We start from the raw sequence: 23011 nt of genomic DNA, 5'->3' as shown, positions 1-23011 counted from the left end.
AATAGTGAAGACATCAAAACTATGAAATAACACACATGGAATCATGTAGTAAACAAAAAAACGTGTTAAACAAATCAAAATATATTTGAGATTCTTCAAAGTAGCCACACTTAGCCTTGCACACTCTTGGCATTCTCTCAACCAGCTTTTTTATATATTTTTATTTAACTAGGCAAGTCAGTTAAGAACAAATTCTTATTTACAATGACAGCCTAGGAACAGTGGGTTAGCTGCCTTGTTCAGGGGCAGAATGACAGATGTCTACCTTGTCAGCTCAGGGATTTGATCTAGCAGCATTTCGGTTACTGGCCCAACGCTCTAACCACTAGGCTACCTGCCATCCCAGCTTCAAGAGGTAGTCACCTAGAATGTATTTCAATTAACAGGTGTGCTTTGCTAAAATTTAATTTGTTGAACTTCTTAATGCGTTTGAGCCAATCAGTTGTGTTGTGACAAGGTAGGGGTGGTATACAGAAGATAGCCTTATTTGGTAAAAGACCAAGTCCATATTAAAGCAGTCGCAAAAACCATCAAGCACTATGATGAAACTGGTTCTCATGAGGACTGCCACGGGAAAGGAAGACCCAGAGTCTCCTCTGCTGCAGAGGATAAGTTCATTAGAGTTAACTGCACCTCAGATTGCAGCCCAAATAAATGCTTCACAGAGTTCAAGTAACAGACATATCTCATCATCAACTGTTCAGAGGAGACAGCATGAATCAGGCCTTCATGGTCAAATTACTGCAAGGAACCCAGGACTAAAGGACACCAATATGAAGTAGAGACTTGCTAGGGTGAAGAAACACACGCAATGGACATAAGATCGATGGAAATCTGTCCTTTGGTCTGATTTTTGGTTCTAACCACTGTGTCTTTGTGAGACGCAGTGTAGGTAAAGGGAGGTCCTCCGCATGTATGGTTCCCAAATCAAATAAAATACATTTTATTTGGGGTAAAAACTGTAGAGAAGCCTTTTTGTCCTAGACTTGGCAGCCATGCGATAGTAGAGAGAAAACTCTATGACTAGGGTGGCTGGGGTCTTTGACAATTTTTAATGCCTTCCTCTGACACCGCCTGGTGTAGAGGTCCTGGATGGCAGGCAGCTTAACCCCAGTGATGTACTGGGCTGTATGCACTACCCTCTGTAGTGCCGTGCAGTCAGAGGCCGAGCAATTGCCATACCAGGCAGTGATGCAACCAGTCAGGATGCTCTCAATGTTGCAGCTGTAGAACCTTTTGAGGATCTGTGGACCCATGCCAAATCTTTTTAGTTTCCTGAGGGGGAAAAGGCTTTGTCGTGCTCTCTTCACGACTGTCTTGGTGCGTTTGGACCATTCTAGTTTGTTAGTGATGTGGACACCAAGGAACTTGAAGCTCTCAACCTGCTCCACTACAGCCCCGTCGATGAGAATGGGGGTGTGCTCGGTCCTCCTTTTCCTGTAGTCCACAATCATCTCCTTAGTCTTGGTTACGTTGAGGGATAGGTTGTTATTCTGGCACCACCCGGCCAGATCTCTGACCTCCTCCCTATAGGCTGTCTCGTCATTGTCGGTGTTCAGGCCTACCACTGTTGTGTCGTCTGCAAACTTAATGATGGTGTTGGAGTCATGCCTGACCATGCAGGCGTGGGTGAACAGGGAGTACAGGAGGGGACTGAGCACGCACCCCTGGGGAGCACTAGTGTTGAGGACCAGCGTGGCAGATGTGTTGCTACCTACCCTCACCACCTGGGGGCAGCCCGTCAGGAAGTCCAGGATCCAGTTGCAGAGGGAGGTGTTTAGTACTAGGATCCTTAGCTTAGTGATGAGCTTTGAGGGTACTATGGTGTTGAAGGCTGAGCTGTAGTCAATGAATAGCATTCTCACATAAGTGTTCCTTTTGTCCAGGTGGGAAAGGGCAGTTTGGAGTGCAATAGAGATTGCATCATCTGTGGATCTGTTTGGGCTGTATGCAAATTGGAGTGGGTCTAGGGGGTTTCTGGGATAATGGTGTTGATGTGTTGATGTGAGCCATTCCCAAACTTTCAAAGCACTTCATGGCTACGGACGTGGGTTGCCTTTATGTTCTTGGGCACAGGGACTATGGTGGTCTGCTTGAAACAGGTTGGTATTACAGACTCAATCAGGGACATGTTGAAAATGTCAGTGAAGACACCTACCAGTTGGTTAGCATATGCCTGGAGCACATGTCCTGGTAATCCGTCTGGCCCCGCAGCCTTGTGTATGTTGACCTGTTTAAAGGTGTTACTCACGTTGGCTACGGAGAGAGTGATCACACAGTCGTCCGGAACAGCTGATGCTCTCATGCATGCCTCAGTGTTGCTTGCCTCGATGCGAGCATAGAAGTGATTTAGCTCGTCTGGTAGGCTCGTGTCACTGGGCAGCTCGCGGCTGTGCTTCCCTTTGTAGTCTGTAATAGTTTGCAAGCCCTGCCACATAAAACAAGCGTCAGAGCCGGTGTAGTATCATTCAATCTTAGCCCTGTGTTGACGCTTTGCCAGTTTGATGGTTCATCACAGGGCATAGCAGGATTTCTTATAAGCTTCCAGGTTAGAGTCCCACACCTTGAATGTGGCAGCTCTACACTTTAACTCAGTGCAAATGGTGCCTGTAATCCATGGCTTCTGGTTGGGGTATGTATGTACAGTCGCTGTGGGGACGATGTCCTCAACGCACTTATTGATAAAGCCAGTGACTGATGTGGTGTACTTCTCAATGCCATCGGAAGAATCCCGGAACATGTTCCAGTCTGTGATAGCAAAACAGTCCTGTAGTTTAGCATCTGTTTCATCTGACCACTTTTTTTATAGACAGAGTCACTAGTGCTTCCTGCTTTAATCTTTGCTTGTAAACAGGAATCAGGAGGATAGAGTTGTGGTCGCATTTGGTAAATGGAGGGCGAGGGAGAGCTTTGCACGTTTCTCTGTGTATGGAGTACAGGTGATCTAGAATTTTTTTCCTTATGAGTGCACATTTAACATGTTGATAGAAATTTGGTAGAACTCATTTCAGTTCCCCTGCATTAAAGTCTCCGGCCACTAGGAGTGCCACCTCTGGGTAAGTGGTTTCCTCTTTGCTTATTTCCTTATACAGCTGACTGAGTGCTGTCTGCCAGCATCTGTCTGTGTTGGTAAATAAACAGCCACGAAAAGTATAGCTGAAAACTCTCTAGGCAAGTAGTGTGGCCTGCAATTTATCACAATATACTCTACTTCAGGCGAGCAAAATCTAGAGACTTCCTTAGATTTCATGCACCAGCTATTGTTTACAAATATGCAGAGACCACCCCCTCTCGTCTTACCGGAAAGTGCTGTTCTATCTGGCCGGTGCAACGTATATCCCGCTAGCTGAATATCCATGTCGTCATTCAGCCACGATTCCGTGAAACATAGGATATCACAGTTTTTGATGTCCCGTTGGTAGGATATTCGTGATCGTACCTCGTTTTATTGTCCAATGATTGCACGTTGACGAGTAGTATTGATGGTAACGGCAGATTTCCCACTCGCCTTCTCCGGGTCCTGACAAGGCATCCAGCTCTGTGTCCTCTGTACCTGCGTCGCTTCCTCTTGCAAATAACGCCCTGTGGGGTGTTTGGAGAATGTCCTGTGCGTCCTCCTTGTTGTAGAAAAACTCTTTGTCTAATCCGAGGTGAGTGATCACTGTCCTGATATCCAGAAGCTCTTTTTTGCTGTAAGATACGGTTGCAGAAACATTAAGTACAAAATAAGCTACAAATAACGTGAAAAAACCCACATAATAGCACAATTGGTTGGGCGCCCGTAAAACTGCTGCCATTTCTTCCGTCGCCATTTTCCATGCTTCCCACCGTGAAGCATGGAGGAGGAGGTGTGGGGGTGCGTTGCTGGAGATACTTTCAGTGATTTATTTAGAATCCAAGGCACACTTAACCAGCATTGCTACCATAGCATTATGCAGTGATACGCCATTTCACCTGGTTTGCGCTTATTGGGACTATCATTTGTTTTTCAACAGGACAATGCCCCAAAACACACCTCCAGGGCTATTAGACCAAGGAGAGTGATGGAGTGCTGCATCAGATGACCTGGCCTCCACAATCACCGGACCTCAACCCAATTGAGATGGTTTGGGATGAGTTGGACCACAGAGTGAATGAAAAGCAGCCAACAAGTACTCAGCATATGTGGGAACTCCTTCAAGACTGTTGGAAAACCATTCCAGGTGAAGCTGGTTGAGAGAATGCCAAGTGTGTGCAAAGCTATCATCAAGGCAAAGGGTGGCAACTTTGAAGAATCTCACATATAAAATACATTTTGATTTCTTGAACACTTTTTTGGTTACTACATGGTGCCATATGTGTTATTTGATAGAGAATAAAGAAAAACCCTTGAATGAGTAGGTGTGTCCAAACTTTTGACTTGTACTGTATATTGTTGTTGTTGATGTTCATGTTCCAGTCTCTTGGGAGACAATGAATAATTGCAAGTTTGTGAGTTCTTTTATTCTTTTTTTCCTTTTTGCTTAGTTCTGGCAGTTTGATGAGCAACATACAGCATGTTCTGTGTCATGTAAAAATCATCCCAGTGTGAAATAGTTCGCAATAGTTCTGATCGTTCTGATTGTGTTCTGATTGTGATGTCATGCTGTGATATTTCTCCCAGCGTAAAAATGTTACCAGTTCAATAATTGCACGCGCATCTCTTTATGTGGATGGCTGAGCTGGTGCGAATGTTTCTCTCTCACCCTCCCTCGACCTTGAAAAACTGTTCTGTGTGCATGCTCGTATGCTTCACACATCTGCCAATCAATGGTGGCCAGGAGTAATGACTCTGACCAACAGAAGCTTGTTGAGGCGTGAGGTCAGCTTATAAATACCTGGACTCGCGCGTCAAAATTCTGAGGGTTGATGTGCGTAGAGATGTTTTGCGATTGCTAAGACTTGAGCGCTACGTTTTCGATTGACAGTCCATATAAATGATTTGTTTGTTAGTTGGTTAGTTAGTTAGCTAGCTATACAAACAAGTTAAAACTGCACACCTCTGAGAACAAACCATCTCGACCAGTTTACAGCTAATTATGCCAGTTAGCTAGCTAAATCAAGTTTGAGGGGGTGTGAGAAAAACATCCGCACGAGCTCAGCTATCCGCACGTACGCACGTTTAATTATTGACTGGGAACATTTTCAAGCTGTGAAAATGTTTACAACATGACGTCACAATCACAACACAATCAGAACAATTTATCAAGTATTTCCCGCTGGGAAGATTTTTACATGACGTCCTGGCTTGAAATTCTGTGAGCATCTCCTCCGTGGTTGCACAGAGGATTTCTTCTTGTCTCTCTCCAGATCATTAGGGCTTCATTAGGGTGCACAAACTCACTGTAAAATATAATTGGGGAGCAGCAGTCAAAAGCAATTGTCCTGAAGAGTCATTCACCCCTCTTGGCATGGGCACCAACAAATTAAATGTCAAGGTTTTATGATGAAGGCATTAATCGTGTCATATTGATCACTTCCTTCAATATTACTTCCTTTATTCCCTAACTACTGCTAGTCACCTCGTGCCTTTTAAATAGACCTCCCTGCACAGGCTCAATTTTGTCATTTTAAAAATCAATGCACAGTTTTCCTGACTGCTGTTCTGTCTTCAAAGCAATGCAAAATACTATTGAGTCTCATTCAGATCACTTGAGGTCGAGTACAGTCCTTTTCCTCATATAACACCAAAGCTGCCAGAGGTGCTTCTCTCTGTAAGTGTATAGATACTAAGTAGAGTTGCATGTGTTGTCTATGGCCTTTCTCGGTCCCTCTCCTGGCCTGTCAGTTCCTCCGTGAGTATGGGGAAAACAGGGTCACCTCTGGCTTCTCTCTCTGTGTCTAATTTACTCTGCAAAGTCCTGTTAGAGAGTAGAATGACTGATTGGTACTAAAGGTAATGGTATTACTGTATAGAAACTTTCTCCAGTGCAGGATGTTACTGTGCATACTGAAGAGCTGTAGGTGAAGGATAAGGTAGAGGGAAAACCACCATGCCCTTACCAAATAACGGTTTCATATTCCACAAGACATACCATTAGCCTGAGAATATATTGCACTGTGAAATTTCTCAAAGTGTAATAACAGTCTGTAGTATATACAATGCCTGACCTGACCATGCAGACTGTACCACAATCTGTATATTCTTGAGATATAACAGCCGACCTGGGTGGAAGTATTTATTTCTTCAGCCCTCTTAGGAAAATGTTTCAGGTTTGTGAGTCAGAGTGCTCCTGAAAAGCATTGGGATTGTGTTTTTGTCTCATATATGCAATTGCTTGACTAGCTACTTGTATCCAACCCTATTGAAATAATTGCTCATTTAAAAAGTGAAATTGTCTTATTATCGTGGCCCAACCTTTTCGGTTGACATGGAATTGGATCCATTTAATATGTAAAACAAGAAGTGCTAAAGAAGAAAGCAGAAGTGTAGTAATAATTGGGTTGAGATCTCAAGAGAGATTAAATTAATTGGCTTTATCTGAAAGTCTACATGAAAGTGGCCAAACCAAGAGATGTTCTTTTGAGTCCGATGTACTAATATGAAATACTTTTATCTGAGTGTTTGTGGTTTCTCTATTGAAAAATCCTTAACTCAATTAGGGATTTGCATCTAGAAGGACATTAGAAAATATGTTTTAATTGATATTGTAAACACTCTAATTTGATATGCAAAATCCCCATTAAATAGACAGCAAATGTTCCTATTCAAAGTAGCCCTGTTGATCTTAAGGTAATGGGGGAAATGTGTGGGTGAAGATACCAGGACTCTAAACCTACTGTAAACACTATGTACATGAACACTGGGAAAGGGAAGCACCTCTTGGCCCTGATTAATATTTTGTCATATTGTTGGTGAGAGAACTAGTGTGCCATCTGGTTAAATAAAGCCTTCAGCTGCTCCCATCCCCTGCAGGCCCTCCAATAGTGGAGTATTTCCTAGCAACAGAGATTGTGTGTGTGTGTGTGTGTGTGTGTGTGTGTGTGTGTGTGTGTGTGTGTGTGTGTGCGCGCACATGTTCATGCCTGTGTGTTCCTGTCTGCGTGTGTTTTTGTCTGTGGGTTCCTGTGTGTGTTATCTCTATGTGTGTGTGTGCGTACGTGCGAGCGAGAGAGAATGAGAGAGGTACTGAACCAGTACAAGGTGTTTCATATTCTCTGGCTCCATCTCAATCCCTTTGTAATTCAGGGACTAAACAGAAACTATGAGATCCACATACTCTTCTATCTGTCAGCCGCCAAGCCCAGAAGCAGTATCAAAAACTCTTACTCTTAAAGAGACACTGTTTGTATCAAGTTTTCAGCTAACCATTTACTGTAAGAGTGGGTGGCCATAGCTATTTATTGATAGTTGATGGTAGTTATTTCTCCATGTGTCGTTACATTTAATTTACTGCATTTGGATGGCATGTACTGTATGCCATTTTGATTATACACCCACATTTGGCTGGAATGTCAGTACACCATCTCCTGATAGGCAACATGTCTGAACGTCACAGTATTATTGAGCAATAGACTCAGTTCAGTACAGCTCTCCACATCATCATAGCCCTACTCCAGAGACCTCCTCTTGGATGCAGTTGTTGTTCACTGTTCACCCTCCACTGTGGCTGTGACCTGTTATTCAACAACCTTCAACAACCAAGCATTTATGACAATCTAATGATTAAGGTGTTAGCCTCTCACAGTGTGGAGAAAGGAAGAGAGAGACAGACAGAGAGAGAGAGAGAGAGAGACAGAGAGTGAGCGAGAGAGAGGGGGGAAAGACTCCAATGCATCTGTGATCACTGTCTTCTCCCAAGGGAGGGAGGCGAGGAGACGAGAAGCGTGATGCGCTTGACTCCCTCTGACCTGTCAACACACTATAAGCTGCATGCTGGGAGTTTTTTGGAGTTTGAGTGTTTGGTGTGGAGGGCTCTGTCCTAACTAACTTTCTTGATTCTTTTCTTGGTCTTTTCTTTCAATTTTATTTTTCTATGGTGGAGGGTTAATGCAATATTTGTTTTAGCGGTATCCACAGTTTTTTCAAAGTTAGGGTGGAAGAGGACGGAGTAAGTTTCCTGGGGTTTGGAAGGTGTGTTGTGCGCGATAGCTTCTCAGCCTAGTGTGGAGGAGACGCTGTCGATACGGCATGGATTCAGGTGTGTTCCTGAGAATGGAGTGAAGGTGGAGGAGGTTCTGCTCGCGGTCGGTGAACAGGTAGAAGCTAGAATGAACAAAGCTGTGGTTGTGTTCATGAAAAGAGCAAATTTGGTTGGTATGCTAATTGCTAGTGGAATATTTGTAAGGGATGTGTTGGTGCCAGTTTCACCTCTCTCTACCCCTTCGACAAGAGTGGTTGTTGCAAATTTGCCTCTGTTTATTACAGATGATCAAATCAGGAAAGAGCTGAGTCGTTTTGGTAAGTTTGCTAGTGGTTTTCGTGTACTGTCGGCAGATTTCAGGCAGATGCCGTTCAGCACGTTGTTTCGTTCCGGAGGCAAGTGTTTATGTTTCTGAATAACAATGAGCAACAGCTAAATGTGCATTTTAAAGTGAGGCATGGGGAAGGGCTCTATGCAGGGTTTGCCAGCGCAGATAGTCTATGGTATTTTGAGTGTGGGGATTTGGGGCATAAGAGTTTTGTGTGCCCACATAAAGGCCGTAGACAAGGTGAGGGTACAAGCGCCAGTGGGGGAAATCGAGGTAAAAGTGCAGGGGGTAATGAGATGCAGACAGCAGAGGCTGGGCCTAGTCATGCCAGGGATGGTGGTGTAGATGAGGCTGGGCCTAGTCATGCAAGAGATGGTGGTGTAGTTAAGGTTGGGTCTAGTCAGGCTAGAGATGGTGGTGTAGATAAAGTTGGGTCTAGTCAGGCTAGAGATGGTGGGGTAGCTGAGGCTGGGTCTAGTCAGGCTATGGATGGTGGTATAGCGGAGGCTGGGTCTAGTCAGGCTATGGATGGTGGTGTAGCGGAGGCTGGGCCTAGTCAGGCTAGAGATGATGGTGTAGATAAGGCTGGGTCTAGTCAGGCTATGGATGGTGGTGTAGCGGAGGCTGGGTCTAGTCAGGCTAGAGATGATGGTGTAGATAAGGCTGGGTCTAGTCAGGCTATGGATGGTGGTATAGCAGAGGCTGGGTCTAGTCAGGCTATGGATGGTGGTGTAGCGGAGGCTGGGTCTAGTCAGGCTATGGATGGTGGTGTAGCGGAGGCTGGGTCTAGTCAGGCTAGAGATGGTGGGGTAGCGGAGGCTGAGTCTAGTCAGGCTATGGATGGTGGTGTAGCGGAGGCTGGGTCTAGTCAGGCTAGAGATGGTGGGGTAGCGGAGGCTGAGTCTAGTCAGGCTAGAGATGGTGGGCCATCACTGGCTGAGGGTGGCAGTGTTGTACATGACCGTCCACGAAGGAGGACAGGGCCTGATGGAACTGGAGAGCAGGATGGCTGCCTTCCGGCTAAAGGCAGTGCAGAGCCTGCTGTACCATACTGATGTTAGCTGGAGAGAACCAGCATGTGCGCTGATGAGGAGAGCTGGCGGATTAGGGTTGGACCGGCAGCTGTTCCTCATGAAGCTGGAGAGGCTGAGTACAGCAGGTCTCTCAGATTTTTACTCTGCAATGCTGAGGGCCTGGCAGCTGCTAAGGCCCACACGAGAAGGGGGTGTGGAGCCTGGGCTGTGGGTGTGGGAAGAGCCTATCTTCCACAACCCAGCCATCCCTTTGAGATCGGTTCAGTCGGCCACCCTGCAGAGGCAACTGGTGGCAGGGGGTTTACAAAGGCTGGGTGACCTGAGACTGCTGGGAGAGGAGGGGTGGAAAACCCCGGAAGTCTTGGCACAACAAACAGGAATAACGTCTCTTAGGCTGCTGGAGTGATTCTTGGAGGAGGTCCAGGAGGCACTGTCTGAGCCGGTAAGGGGGATGTTTGAGCGGCCAAAGGGAGAGGGGCCACCAATGTTTCCGGCAGAGACTGGAGACTGGCAAGGGGGTCTGGAGGACTTGTTAGATTTTAACACTCCGAGCCTGGGGGAGTTTGAAGGGGTGGGAGGTAAAGCCCTCTATAACCTCTGCGTTAAGGTTAGGAACATTAGATCCTAACAGGAGTGAGGGCACATAGATGGAGGGGGCTTTACAAACCCCCAGTACCAAAGAGGTCAGGGGACCTCCAGTGGAGGGTTCTTCATGGAGCCCTGGCCACTAACAGCTGGTTGGCACGGGTTGAACTGGGAGTCAGGCAGGGGTGTCCTTTCTGTATAATGAAAGAAACTGTGATTCATGTGTTTTCTGTGTGCACCAGGTTAATTCCATTAATGTCTCTGTTGGAATGTCTGTGTGAGAGGTTGGGGGTGGTTTTTACTGTTGGGGTGTTTATAATGGGATACAGGTATTCGAGTAAGGAGAAGGCCAAATGTGTTTTGTTGAATTTTCTGTTTGCACAGGCAAAGTTAGCTATTTGGCTAACAAAGAGGAACAGGGTCAAAAGTGGGGGGATAACAGACCCTTTACAATTGTTTAATGGGATGGTCTCTGCGCGCCTTAGGGTTGAGTTTAAGTTCTATAAAATGATAAAAAGTGTGGAGATGTTTGAGAAGATATGGTGTGTTGGGGGGGCTGTCTGTATAGCTGGGGAAGATGTTTTGGATATACGGTTGTAGGAGTGGGTATTGTTTTGGGTATTGTGATGTTGGTTTGTATCATGTGGTAGCTGGAAAGGTGAGTACAGTACATGTATGCAGTACAGGATATATTTTTGGTTTTTATTTTTAGGGGGGGGGTGAGTTTTAAATTAAATGAGAATGTTTCAGTAACGAAAGACCAAAAGTCAAAGTCTCTCTCTCTCTCTCTCTCTCTCTCTCTCTCTCTCTCTCTCTCTCTCTCTCTCTCTCTCTCTCTCTCTCTCTCTCTCTCTCTCTCTCTCTCTCAGATTCAGATAAGCTTTATTAGCATGAATTACAAGGCCACTTTCTAAAGCAAAGTGAGATTGTGACATCAACAACAGCAAAATATAAATAATGGTGATTAGAGAAAGGGAACATTAGGAACACCTGCTCTTTCCTTGACATACAGTAGACTGACCAGGTGAAAGCTATGATCCCTTATGATCCCTTAAGCTATGATCACCTGTTAAATCCATTTCAATTAGTGTAGATGAATGGGAGGAGACAGGTTAAAGAAGGATTTTTAAGCCTTTTAGACAATTGAGACATGGATTGTGTATGTGTTCCATTCAGCGTGAATGGCGCACATAGAAAGTGCCTTTGAACGGGGTATGGTAGTAGGTGCCAGGTGCACCGGTTTGAGTGTGTCAAGAACTGCAACGCTGCTGGCTTTTTCACGCTCAACAGTTTCCCCTGTGCATCAAGAATGGTCCACCACCCAAAAGACATCCAGCCATGTTGGAGTGAACATGGGCCAGCATCCCCGTGGAATGCTTTAGACACCTTGTAGAGTCCATGCACTGACGAATTGAAGCTGTTCTGAGCAGTGTTGGAGTGGAGGGTATATGCAGGTATATGCCGTATACACACTTATTTTTCTGTGGGCATTGCGTATACTCACTTATTAACCAAATATTTATTGGGATATTTGTATTTCTGGATTTGATAGCATAAAATGCTCTTCAGTTTTTTTTCACTCAGGGCCTTTGTAGCCAGCCTAAAACTCCCTGATGAACTTTTCTCCAGGCCCAGGTAATTATAGCTGGAACTGTGTTTTAGTGTAGTTCCACTGTAAGTAAACTGGTACTGGTTTCACTGGGATCTGGCTTTCTTCTGAAAGATCATGATTGAAGTTTTTTCTAAGTTTACTAATTGTACCCATCTTTGGCAGTACTGCTCTACAAGGGACAGGCTCTGTTGTAATCTTTGTTCTGTGGGTGACAACAAAATTAAGTTTTCAGCATACAACATGCATGCATATGTGTGTCATGTAGGGTGAGGACTGAGGCTGCAGATTGCTCCAACATTGTTGGTAGTTAATTTATATAAATATTGTTGGACTCCACGTCTTTGGGGAAAAAATTCAGTTATTTTGCTTCAAATTTTTATTACACATTTATTATTCATACATTAGGATTTCAAGGTGTTATACATTTCCCCCCATATAAATTTGGAGGAGTCAGTATAATAGTCCATCGTGCCAAATTGAAGTCTACAAAGCAGGCAAAACCTTTTCTTGTGTTCCTTTTGATATTTAGATTTATGAGTGTGGAGGGAGTAAATGTGATCTGAGGTGTGATGTTTGGGGTGGAAGCTGCTTCTGGTATTCATTATGCTGCAAAATATATTTCCCAGATTACTGCATACACAGATGCCTCTGTAGTTATCGGTGTCGAATTTGTCTCCTTTTTTGTAGATGGGCGTTATTAGACCTTCATTGCAGATTCCAGGGAAACATCCAGTTTCCAGCATTAAGTTTAATAATTTAAGCAGTGTGTCCATCAGCTTAGGGCTGCTCAGTTTCAGCATTTCATTATCGATGTTTAATTTTAAAGTTTTGATTTGATATTTTATTTCAGTAGCTCTGATAGTGAAGTCGCTCTGTCTCTCACCCTATCTGGTCTATCTCTCCCTGACTCTCTCACTCTCACTCCCTCTATCTCTCTTTCACTCTCTCCTTAATCCCTTCTTTAATTACACATGTGGAGGGCTCTCTCTCTCCCTCACTTTGAGGCCACATGTCTTAAACACAGCGGAGTCCTGCTCCTTTCAACCCCTAGCCCATGTAATTCCTCCCAAACATTTTTGAAGTAGTGTCAGTTTGAAGCAAATTGAAATAGTTTGGCTGAGACTTTCTCTGCCCTACTTGTGGTTGCTCAGATATTCAGCGAGACCTCAATCAAGTAATATTATGGTAATTGTAGGGCTTGTTGACTTTGGTGATGTAAAAATCACTACATGGATAGAGATACATTTGGCCTGTACTGCAACAGTACTTCTTGAATGAAGTTAGACTTGAGTCTTTGAATCCAATGGTATGTAACCCTCTGTTCTTGAACATGAATACAGCAATTTAGATGAGTGGGTGACTTCAGTACATGGGCCCTGAGATAGTCAGAACACCATTAAACAATGATGTTCAGAGGTATCTTATCTTATACAAGTATATATGTTGGAGGGCATTGTAAGCCAAAAACGGTCAGGGAGGGCCACACACATTCCTTGCCAAGTTGCCTTAATCAGGGTTATAAAGCTTGTTGATAAGCTTGTTTTGAAAATCTCACTCTCCTACTGTATTTATAAGAAAGGAAAAAGAGCATGTTGAGCTGATAGTATTCATTGTGCCATGCAGATAGCAATCACATGCTGTATTCTCATCTTCAGACCAGCGTTGGTTAATGAATTCTGTTGATTGTGTAGCTGGAACTCAATGATTTATGAATCACTGAGAGAACACTTTGTTATATTTGGAGCATATTCAATGCTCATTAGGTTGTTGACTGTAATGCCATGACCTTTAAAATAAATCTGATTTAATTGGCCATGCATATCTACATTATGTAAAGTGGAACAGTGTGTCCGTGTAATAAGACAATGAGGCAAAGGAGACAATATGGCCTAGATAGCTCTTATAAGTGTTGTGTGGTGAAAGTGAAGATTAGGACTGCTTGTGAATGGCAAAATGTTAATTAGTTAAACGTGCTCATGGCATATTTTCTTCCCATAATTGTGCATATACAGAGATGTATTATATCTTAAGTCTGCTTCTTCCCAGCCTAAACTTACTGTAGACATAAACAATGTTAGGATCCATTCAGGAGCCTCTTGCACTAGACACAGTAGAGGACATTTTGTGTATTTTCAAATTTGGACAGGCATTACCTCTGAATGGAGAACTGGGACAGAAGTTGGCAGAATCTGGTACCGAACCACATGTTGTCTATAAAAGAGCCTAGTGGAGAGATGCCCAGTGATTTGGCAAGCGAGAAGAACCAACAACATTCAGCATTGCTTGGGATGCCTTTGATCAGAAACAGACTTTGTTTTGTGCCGCTGTTCTTTCTTTAGGCACTAACTAACTATTTAACTACCGTTGGACGGTAGCTAGATAGCGGGATGAAGCCCTCAAATGGCAGTGTTCTGGTGGGCCTACAAATGTCCATTTATTTTTCCTGGCGCATCAGTATTTACTTCTGTGCACCAGTCCCTTTTGGGTGTAAAATACCATGGTTTGTCCTCAGATTTATCCGCTCACATTTTTTCATCCCGAAATCAAGGGTGACACTGTTGACTCTTTTGCCTGATTAACACTATAGGCCCACCCAAACCGCTTGGATATTTTATTTTCACATTGTCCCTTTTCCAACACGGTTACAGCAACTATGGTGGATGCGTAACCAAGCCAGCCCAGTAAAGCTTGGCTTGGCTTGTCCCTATAGTGTGAAGTAGACGTATGTGTATGAGGGGACTAACTCTGTGTGTAATACAACAGGAGGTTATTGTGGCTGATGTACAGTAAGATGACACACCAGTGGGTCACACAGAGATACGATTTACCGATGACCTCCAACAGGGTTATGGTTAATACTCCAACAGTCATGTTTGCAGTAATAATACTGTGTGTGAATCCTGTTTCTCTCGGTCTGTTTGTTTCTGTACTGTACAGTGTGTACACACCACCTGGGGTTGCTGACAGCTGTATCCACATACATTTTTTATATCACCAGCTACCTGGTGAGATTGACTGAAAGGAACCTCCTCCCCCTTAGTTGATGTAGTGTAGGTTGAGTGTTGCTCTGGTGACCCTGGATCTGGTGAGCCACAGTCTGCAAGCCTTGGTTTGAGCCAGTACTAACACCCCCTATTAAATTAGTCAAGCTCTAAGTCTGTATTTGCACAGTTCTGCTCTAAACTCAATGTTTACTTTGGAAATGGAAGATTAGATGCCAACCTGGAGGTGCAATACGTGGTAAACTAGACTTCATGGAAGGTAATAGAGTATTTGGTCCTGTTCTGAATCACACCCATGGTAAATTTAGTCTGGAGCACCTGTAAGGATGGAAGAACAAGTGCTTCCCGAGTGGCGCAGTGGTCTAAGGCATTGCATCGCAGTGCTAGCTGTGCCACTGAGATACTGGTTTGAGTCCAGGCCCTGTCGCAGCCGGCCGCGACCGGAAGACCCATGGGGTGGCGTACAATTGGCCCAGCGTTGTCTGGGTTAGGGGAGGGTTTGGCCGGTCTGGCTGTCCTTGTCCCATTGCGCACTAGAGACTCCTGTGGCGGGCCGGCGCATGCACGCTGACACGGTCACCAGTTGTACGGTGTTTCCTCCGACACATTGGTGTGTGTCACGACTTCCGCCGAAGTCGGCTCCTCTCCTTGTTCGGGCGGCGTTCGGCGGTTGACGTCACTGGCTTTCTAGCCATCGCTGCTCCATCTTTCATTTATCCATTTGTTTTGTCTTGTTCCTTGCACACCTGGTTTTCATTCCCCAATCACACTACATGTATTTATTCCTCTGTTCCCCCTCATGTCTTTGTGTGAGATTGTTTCATGTTACGTGTCATTTTTGACGCGCTATTCTGGTGTGCGTTTATTCCGTGTTTTATTTCACGAGGTATGTTTATTTGTTTGTTCTTGATTATTGTGACTGTTTGCGCGTTTTGCACTTTGGCATATTTGCTGGAGGTTTTGACGCAGTGGCGTCCGTCTGTTGGTTTCTCCTGCCTAAATAAAGTGTGCGCCTGTTCACAACTCTCTGCTCTCCTGCACCTGACTTCGCTCCCAGTACGCACATCATTGACAGTGTGGCTGGCTTCTGGGTTAAGTGGGCATTGTGTCAAGAAGCAGTGCGGCTTGGCTGGGTCGTGTTTCGGAGGACGCGTGGCTCTTGACCTTCGCCTCTCCCGAATCCGTACGGGAGTTGCAGCGATCGGACAAGACTGTAACTACCAATTGGATACCATGAAATTGGGGAGAAAAAAAGAAGGGGAAAAAATTATGGAAGAACACTGGTACACACTATTTCATGTGGAACTTTAGGACTGAAATATAAGAGCTATGCACAAAGTAAATGTCATGTTCTCCATCAACATCATCACCATCATCATCATAACAATGTGTCCCTGCACATGCCTACCGTTTACTATTCCCTACATACAAACACTGAAGTGCAACAGTACAATCAGATTTTTGGTTTTGCTGACTGGCTTTAGACTTTTCATAAGGGCTGTCTAGTATCATTTATATCAGTTAGCGGTGAATGTGCGTGGTTGTCAAATGCGATTGGCTTTGGCGGCGGAGCCAGCCACTCAAAGCACTGTAGAAAGTAAAATTGTATTTTGCACAGAGTTATTAGGCTATTATTATGGAGCTTGAAGTGAACAGTGCCTTCTCCCACTTTACAGGTGGACAATTAGAATCATCATTAATGGACACTATCAGCACATCACTGGTGCAGAGAGGAATAATGGATATATAGAAAGCTTATGGGACAATGAATCAGTTTGATTCCTAACTAAACTGTCTTTCATTGTGTCAGAACTCAATGGCTGACTGCGGCTTCAACAGTAGAGCTAGAATGTACGGTTTGAGGCATGTTGGGTTCAGAATGCATAGGCTTAATTTACAGGAAGTCACTTACCCTCTTCTTCTTCTTCTCTTGCAGATGACCCAAGAACAGTGCACTCATAGGAACAATGTCCAGAGCTCAGAGAAACCACACGTGTACAAAGTGGGGATTTACGGCTGGCGGAAACGTTGCCTTTACTTCTTTGTGCTGCTGTTAATGATCCTGATCCTGGTCAACCTCGCTTTAACCATCTGGATAGTAAAGGTCATGAATTTCACCATAGTAAGTCCTACTCCCTACCTGCCGGTCTCTTTTTATTTGTGATTTATTTTTATGACTGTTGGGGCATTGATTATTTGATTTGCTTAGAAGTGTGCTGGAATAATAGGGTTTTTCTCCACAGGGGGACTATAATGACGGGCTGGTAATTGCGAGCTGTGGCACTTTAGTACAGCGACTTCATTTTCACTCACAGTGGTCGATCTGCTATGGTCTTAGTCCACTTAGCTAAATCCAAGTTAGGGGTCTCTCCTCCCCTCCTTTCATCCCTGCATGTTAGTTTCCGAGTACCCCACAGTTATTTTCTTTTCTAACGGAGAGAGTTCAACTGAGGGCATGTTTAGTACAAAGGCCTCAAAGTACCAGTCTAGAACCAATGACACTGTCACTTCCTGCACAGGAGAGAGGTGACAGCGCAGGATGCAGGTTGGCATTTATTGTCATAGCGTGACATCAGCAAAGGAGAGTGGTGACATCAGGGCCATACACTAAAGTATATTATACATGTGTACCATTCACATTAATGCCGTGCATACAGTACTTAGCTTTAGACTGCGGAGTTTGACATTCATTTCCACTGTGATTCTCTGAATATCTGTTGTATTAGTCTGTAGCTCAAGCCCTGTGAGCCATGCCGTTTGAGTGTCTGGCTGCTTTTTGCTTAGTAATCCTCAGCACCTGTGATGAGTCAGATACTTGTAGTGCTGTATGCCTCCCCTCCTTGTCTGAATAAACCATGAGAACAGGTTGATGTTTCTCAGTGGAGTTTCATCTGAGTTACACTCCGAGGTCTATCGGTGTGGTTACTCAAAGCAATTTGGATAACTGGTGTGTCCGTCTGCATCTGTGCTGGACACTGGGTGGCTATATAAGGGTTCTAACCTTTATCTAAATAGATTCAAGTGGGATGTCATGGCAAGTGGGATATCATGGCAAAAGTGATGCAGTTAAATTCCAATATAAAACTTAGATTTTACCATCATCCTTGTAGGGAAGCAACTACAGTCCCTTTAAAAGCTTAATGTATGTGGGCGGGGAGCTTGTATTCATGAGCTCGCCTTGACTGACAGCACTTTGAAACACCCTTGTGGTCGTTCCCAGGTAACAAGGTAAACAAAAAAGTATTATTTCCATGACTCCAAGTCTAAATAGTATACCTCACCCCATTTTCTCTGCAAAATGCTCTCATGGTCAACAGAACTGAAAATGAACTATTGAATATCAGACAAACAGCAGCAATACGCAAATATATTTATATTGTTTTGCAACTAATTAGAGAAGACAGTTCACTGATACACTTCTTCACATGAATTAGTAAAGCCTGAGTCACCTTAGAAACTTAGGCATAAGGGAATGTACATGAAAACAACATGGACAATTTATTGGTGCTTCTGCATAAGCATTATAAATGACAATATGTATTGATCAGACATTTACAATTGGCCAGCATAGCTGAAATATTGATCAACATGAACACTCATGATATATAAAGAGAAATAATTGTGAGACACATTTTTTGTTGTTGTTGCTATAAGCCTAATATAGGCACCCAGCCTCCCTACAGTGTGCAGGACCCCATTCATTTGTACAATTTGTAACACTCATCTCTCGTCCGAATGCCTGAATAAAACGATACAAAGTAACAAAATGAGGCATGTCACGTAAAATAATTGATGATTGGGGAGGGGAACAGGAGAGGACGGGGACTCATGTACCCCACTTCAATCAAGCGGGCTTCAGTCACCCCGAAGATTGAAGCGGGAGACTCCTCCAGCTATGGCCTCCTTGTCAGGCCTGGGATGGACATCTCGCATAGCTTCCCCTCGTTGAAGTGGAGATCCAGGAACCTGTCTACGTAGCCTGTAATGTTTTTGAAAAGGGAAATGCTTCAAATCAAATCTAATTGTATTTGTCACATATACGTTTAGCAGATGTTATTGCAGGTGTAGCGAAATGCTTGTTTCTAGCTCCAACAGTGCAGTAATATCTAACATTTAACAACAATACACACAACCTAAAAGTAAAAGAATGGAGTTAAGAAATGTATAAATAATAGGATGATCAATGTCGGAGTGTCATAGACTAAATACAGTAGAATAGAATACAGTATATACATATGAGACTAGTGTTCCATTATTAAAATTGGCCAGTGATTTCAAGTCTATGTATATGGGGCAGCAGTCTCTCAGGTGCAGGGTTACGTAACCGGGTGGAAGCTGCCTAGTGATGGCTATTTAACAGTCTGATGGCCTTGAGATAGAAGCTGTTTTTCAGTCTCTCGGTCCCAGCTTTGATGCACCTGTACTGACCTCTCCTTCTGGATGGTAGCAGGGTGAACAGGCAGCGGCTCGGGTGGTTGTTGTCCTTGATGATCTTTTTGGCTTTCCTGTGACATCGGGTGCTGTAGGTGTCCTAAAGGGCAGGTAGTTTGCCCCCAATGATGCGTTGGGCAGACCGCACCACCCTCTGGAGAGCCCTGTGGTTGTGGGTGGTGCAGTTGCCGACCAGGCGGTGATACAGCCCGACAGGATGCTCTCAATTTGTTAAATGGGTAGTGAATTGAATGTCCTTTTATTTACTGTTCTGAGTTATGATGTTATCAATTTGTTGATGTAGTGATCTACTCATTCTACAATGTGTTTTCTGGTGTTTTTAAAGTGCTCAATTGTAAATATACAATATTTGGTTGAGCACTTTTTTGTGTAACTTTTCAATGTTTGTATATGGAATTTTTGTGTGCCTGAAATCCTCAATTGATTTAAAACTAATTAATATGACTTACAACATGTTGGGTCTGTCTTCAGACTTTACAGCATATCCCCCATTCTTTTTTGGGAAAGCTGATTTTGTATCACAGCATTCCTGCTGCGGTGGTTGCCTGGGAAGCTGTGCAGACAGAATAGATGTTGAATTTTCTAAAATGCATATCATTACAAATTTGATGAAGTGAATGAATAATATGCCTGCCTCCTGAATCCAAGCGTTTGACACAGGGGGAGGGGACCAGTAACTTTATGATCAACTTTGTCAATGTACCAGCTACAGTCATTTTTCATAATTGGGTCAACCTACTGTGAACTGGTTTCATTCAAATATCATCCAATTTGATGAAAACCATGATTTTCACTGTTTGGAACCTTTAATATAAATTATCCAATTGGTGATTAGAAAAGAATCCAGCCTTTTAGCAGTTGGACCATTGCTGATGCCCTCAACAACCCTCAGCAGCCACTAACCAATACATATTTCAGTAGGCTCTATACTACGGTATCCCTATTTTTCCATAAATAGTGTAACTAGAGACCGATCTATAAAGGCTTAAATACTTCACCAGTTAACAGACCTCTTTTCTGGACGTAATGTATTCCTATGTGATTTCATACAGGGTGCAATGTACAGGGCAGGTTTGAAATCATATTCCTTGATGGTGCCAGAATTTATAGAATCATTTTGCATAAAGTATCATTTTAATTAATAGACATCCGTGAATGCTTCTTGAACGTTTGTTTTAATGTAATATATTTGAAACGGCTACAAAACTCAGCAATTCTGACAATTTCTTTGGCATATCTTTACCACTATTCTGGCAATATTCTGCTAAATACATATAACTGACATACTTAGGTCATCATGTTGTGTTGTCCTCATTATAACACACATTTTAAGCCATTATTGGTCTTATTACACCAATTATTCTATTCAGTTCTGGCCATTCAAAATCAATGCAGTTCCTCCCTATTGAAATAAATGGCTGCTGGGACTGATTATAGACTAAATCTATGATGAATTTATATAGGGTCTCATTGTTCTGTGTAAAATGTGGTGTAGTTATCAGATTCTAGGGTACACTCTTAGGTTGTTTTCATACATAGTTCTGAGCTATAGTTCGAATCAGAGTTTAATTGTTTGTTACATTGTATTTTTTCACATTGCCAAATGTCAAATAACTAAAATGCCTAAACAAAACCATATGTTCTTACATGTTCAAGTAATTTGTTTATTAGAAAAAATGCTCACGTTAAATTAATCTATGATTATCAAAAAGCATAACTTGTCCCAAACTTCATATTACTTACGCTTTGGCATTCCAACAACATGCAGGAGGAAACAGTGCAATATACACTGTAACTGCAAGGTGAGTAGGCTATAATAAGTAGCCTATATCCCCAGTATAGACCCCGTCTCCCTTAATCTGCATCGGATGCGTTCATAAATGCGTTGCTACTCACAGAATGTTTCAGAGATATCAAGTTGTGGTTCAAACAACCAATAATAATGCACACCTCTGGTGATTTTCCTGTGTTTGGTCTGGACCACGTTCTCACCTGCAGCAAACCGCACCGTGGTATGAATGAAATTGGACAGAGACCACCCTTTTTGAACAACCATGGTGAGTTGTTTAGTGCACTCCCAAGTACCAGTCCAAACGAACAAAACTAAAAAAATACTCTCTAAACCAATTTGGTCTGAAAGCACCCTTAGCACCTTTTTTTAGATCTAGAACTTAACCTCTCTAGGGTATGTGGGACGAAATCGTCCCACCTACTCAACAGCCAGTGGAATCCCGTGGCGCGATATTCAAATACCTTAGAAATGCTATTACTTCAATTTCTCAAACATATGACTATTTTACACCATTTTAAAGACAAGACTCTCGTTAATCTAACCACACTGTACAATTTCAAAAAGGCTTTACAATGAAAGCAAAACATTAGATTATGTCAGCAGAGTACCCAGCCAGAAATAATCAGACACCCATTTTTAAAGCTAGCATATAATGTCAGATAAACCCAAACCACAGCTAAATGCAGCACTAACCTTTGATGATCTTCATCAGATGACACTCATAGGACATTATGTTATACAATACATGCATGTTTTGTTCAATCAAGTTCATATTTATATCAAAAACCAGCTTTTTACATTAGCATGTGACGTTCAGAACTAGCATACCCACCGCAAACTTCCGGCGAATTTACTAAATTACTCACGATAAACGTTCACAAAAAACATAAATATTTTAAGAATTATAGATACAGAACTCCTTTATGCAATCGCTATGTCCGATTTTAAAATAGCTTTTCGGCAAAAGCACATTTTGCAATATTCTGAGTAGATAGCTCGCCATCACGGCTAGCTATTTTGACACCCACCAAGTTTGGCCCTCACCAAACTCCGATTTACTATAAGAAAAATTTGATTACCTTTGCTGTTCTTCGTCAGAATGCACTCCCAGGACTTTTACTTCAATAACAAATGTTGGTTTGGTTCAAAATAATCCCTAGTTATGTTCAAATATCCTCTGTTTTGTTCGTGCGTTCAAGACACTATCCGAAGGGTGACGAAGGGTTACGTGCCCGACGCGTTCGTGACAAAAAAATTCTAAATATTCCATTACCATACTTCGAAGCATGTCAACCGCTGTTTAAAATCAATTTTTATGCAATTTTTCTCGTAAAAAAGCGATAATATTCCGAACGGGAAACCCTGTTTTTGTTCAAAGAAGAAAAAAATAAAAACATGGTGTCGGCTCGTGCACGCGCCCACAGTCTCATTGTTCTCTGATCGACCACTATCCAAATGCGCTACTGTTTTTCAGCCTGGGCCTGCAAAGGCATCATTCCCCGCTCTGCCGCCTTCTGAGAGCCTATGGGAGCCGTAGGAAGTGTCACGTTACAGCAGAGATCCTCAGTTTTCAATAAAGAGAGTGTAGAAGGCCAAGGAATGGTCAGAGAGGGCACTTCCTGTAAGGAATCTTCTCAGGTTTTTGCCTGCCATATGAGTTCTGTTATACTCACAGACACCATTCAAACAGTTTTCGAAACTTTAGGGTGTTTTCTATCCAAAGCAAACAATTATATGCATATTCTAGTTACTGGGCAGGAGTAGTAACCAGATTAAATCGGGTACGTTTTTTATCCGGCCGTGCAAATACTGCCCCCTATCCCCAACAGGCTAAAATGGTTATTCAGGTGTCCCCATAGGAGAACACTTTGAAAAACCCTTTTTGGTTCTAGTGATAACCCTTTACACAGAGGGTTCTACATGGAACCCAAAAGAGTTCTACCTGGAACCAAAAAGGTTCTACCTGGAACCAAAAAGGGTTATCATATGGGGACAGCCAAAGAACCCTTTTGGAACCCATTTATTTAAGAGTGTCAAATGTGATAACAGAGCACATCCCAATACTGTCCATTCTGGCTCCATAGACACAAAAATGCATACATGT

At 43.2% G+C, this 23011-nt stretch overlaps 1 protein-coding gene across 3 annotated transcripts in view; it reads left to right on the top strand.

Annotated features, from left to right (window-relative positions):
- LOC115154296 (delta-sarcoglycan) overlaps positions 1 to 23011 on the top strand; it is a 268808-nt gene that overhangs the window by 174990 nt on the left and 70807 nt on the right. For 2 of the 3 annotated variants that reach the window (XM_029700373.1, XM_029700372.1), the window contains exon 2: positions 16600 to 16785. In XM_029700373.1, coding sequence (XP_029556233.1) covers positions 16600 to 16785 — 186 coding nt within the window. Of the gene's footprint in view, positions 1 to 4187; positions 4203 to 16599; positions 16786 to 23011 lie in introns of those variants that run through there. The other variant, XM_029700374.1, reaches the window with a different exon arrangement.

Source organism: Salmo trutta, chromosome 19 (genome assembly GCF_901001165.1).
Source record: "Salmo trutta chromosome 19, fSalTru1.1, whole genome shotgun sequence".
NCBI lineage: Eukaryota > Metazoa > Chordata > Actinopteri > Salmoniformes > Salmonidae > Salmo > Salmo trutta.
The sequence above is the reverse complement of the archived record's forward strand: the minus strand, read 5'-3'. Positions and strand labels throughout refer to the sequence as shown.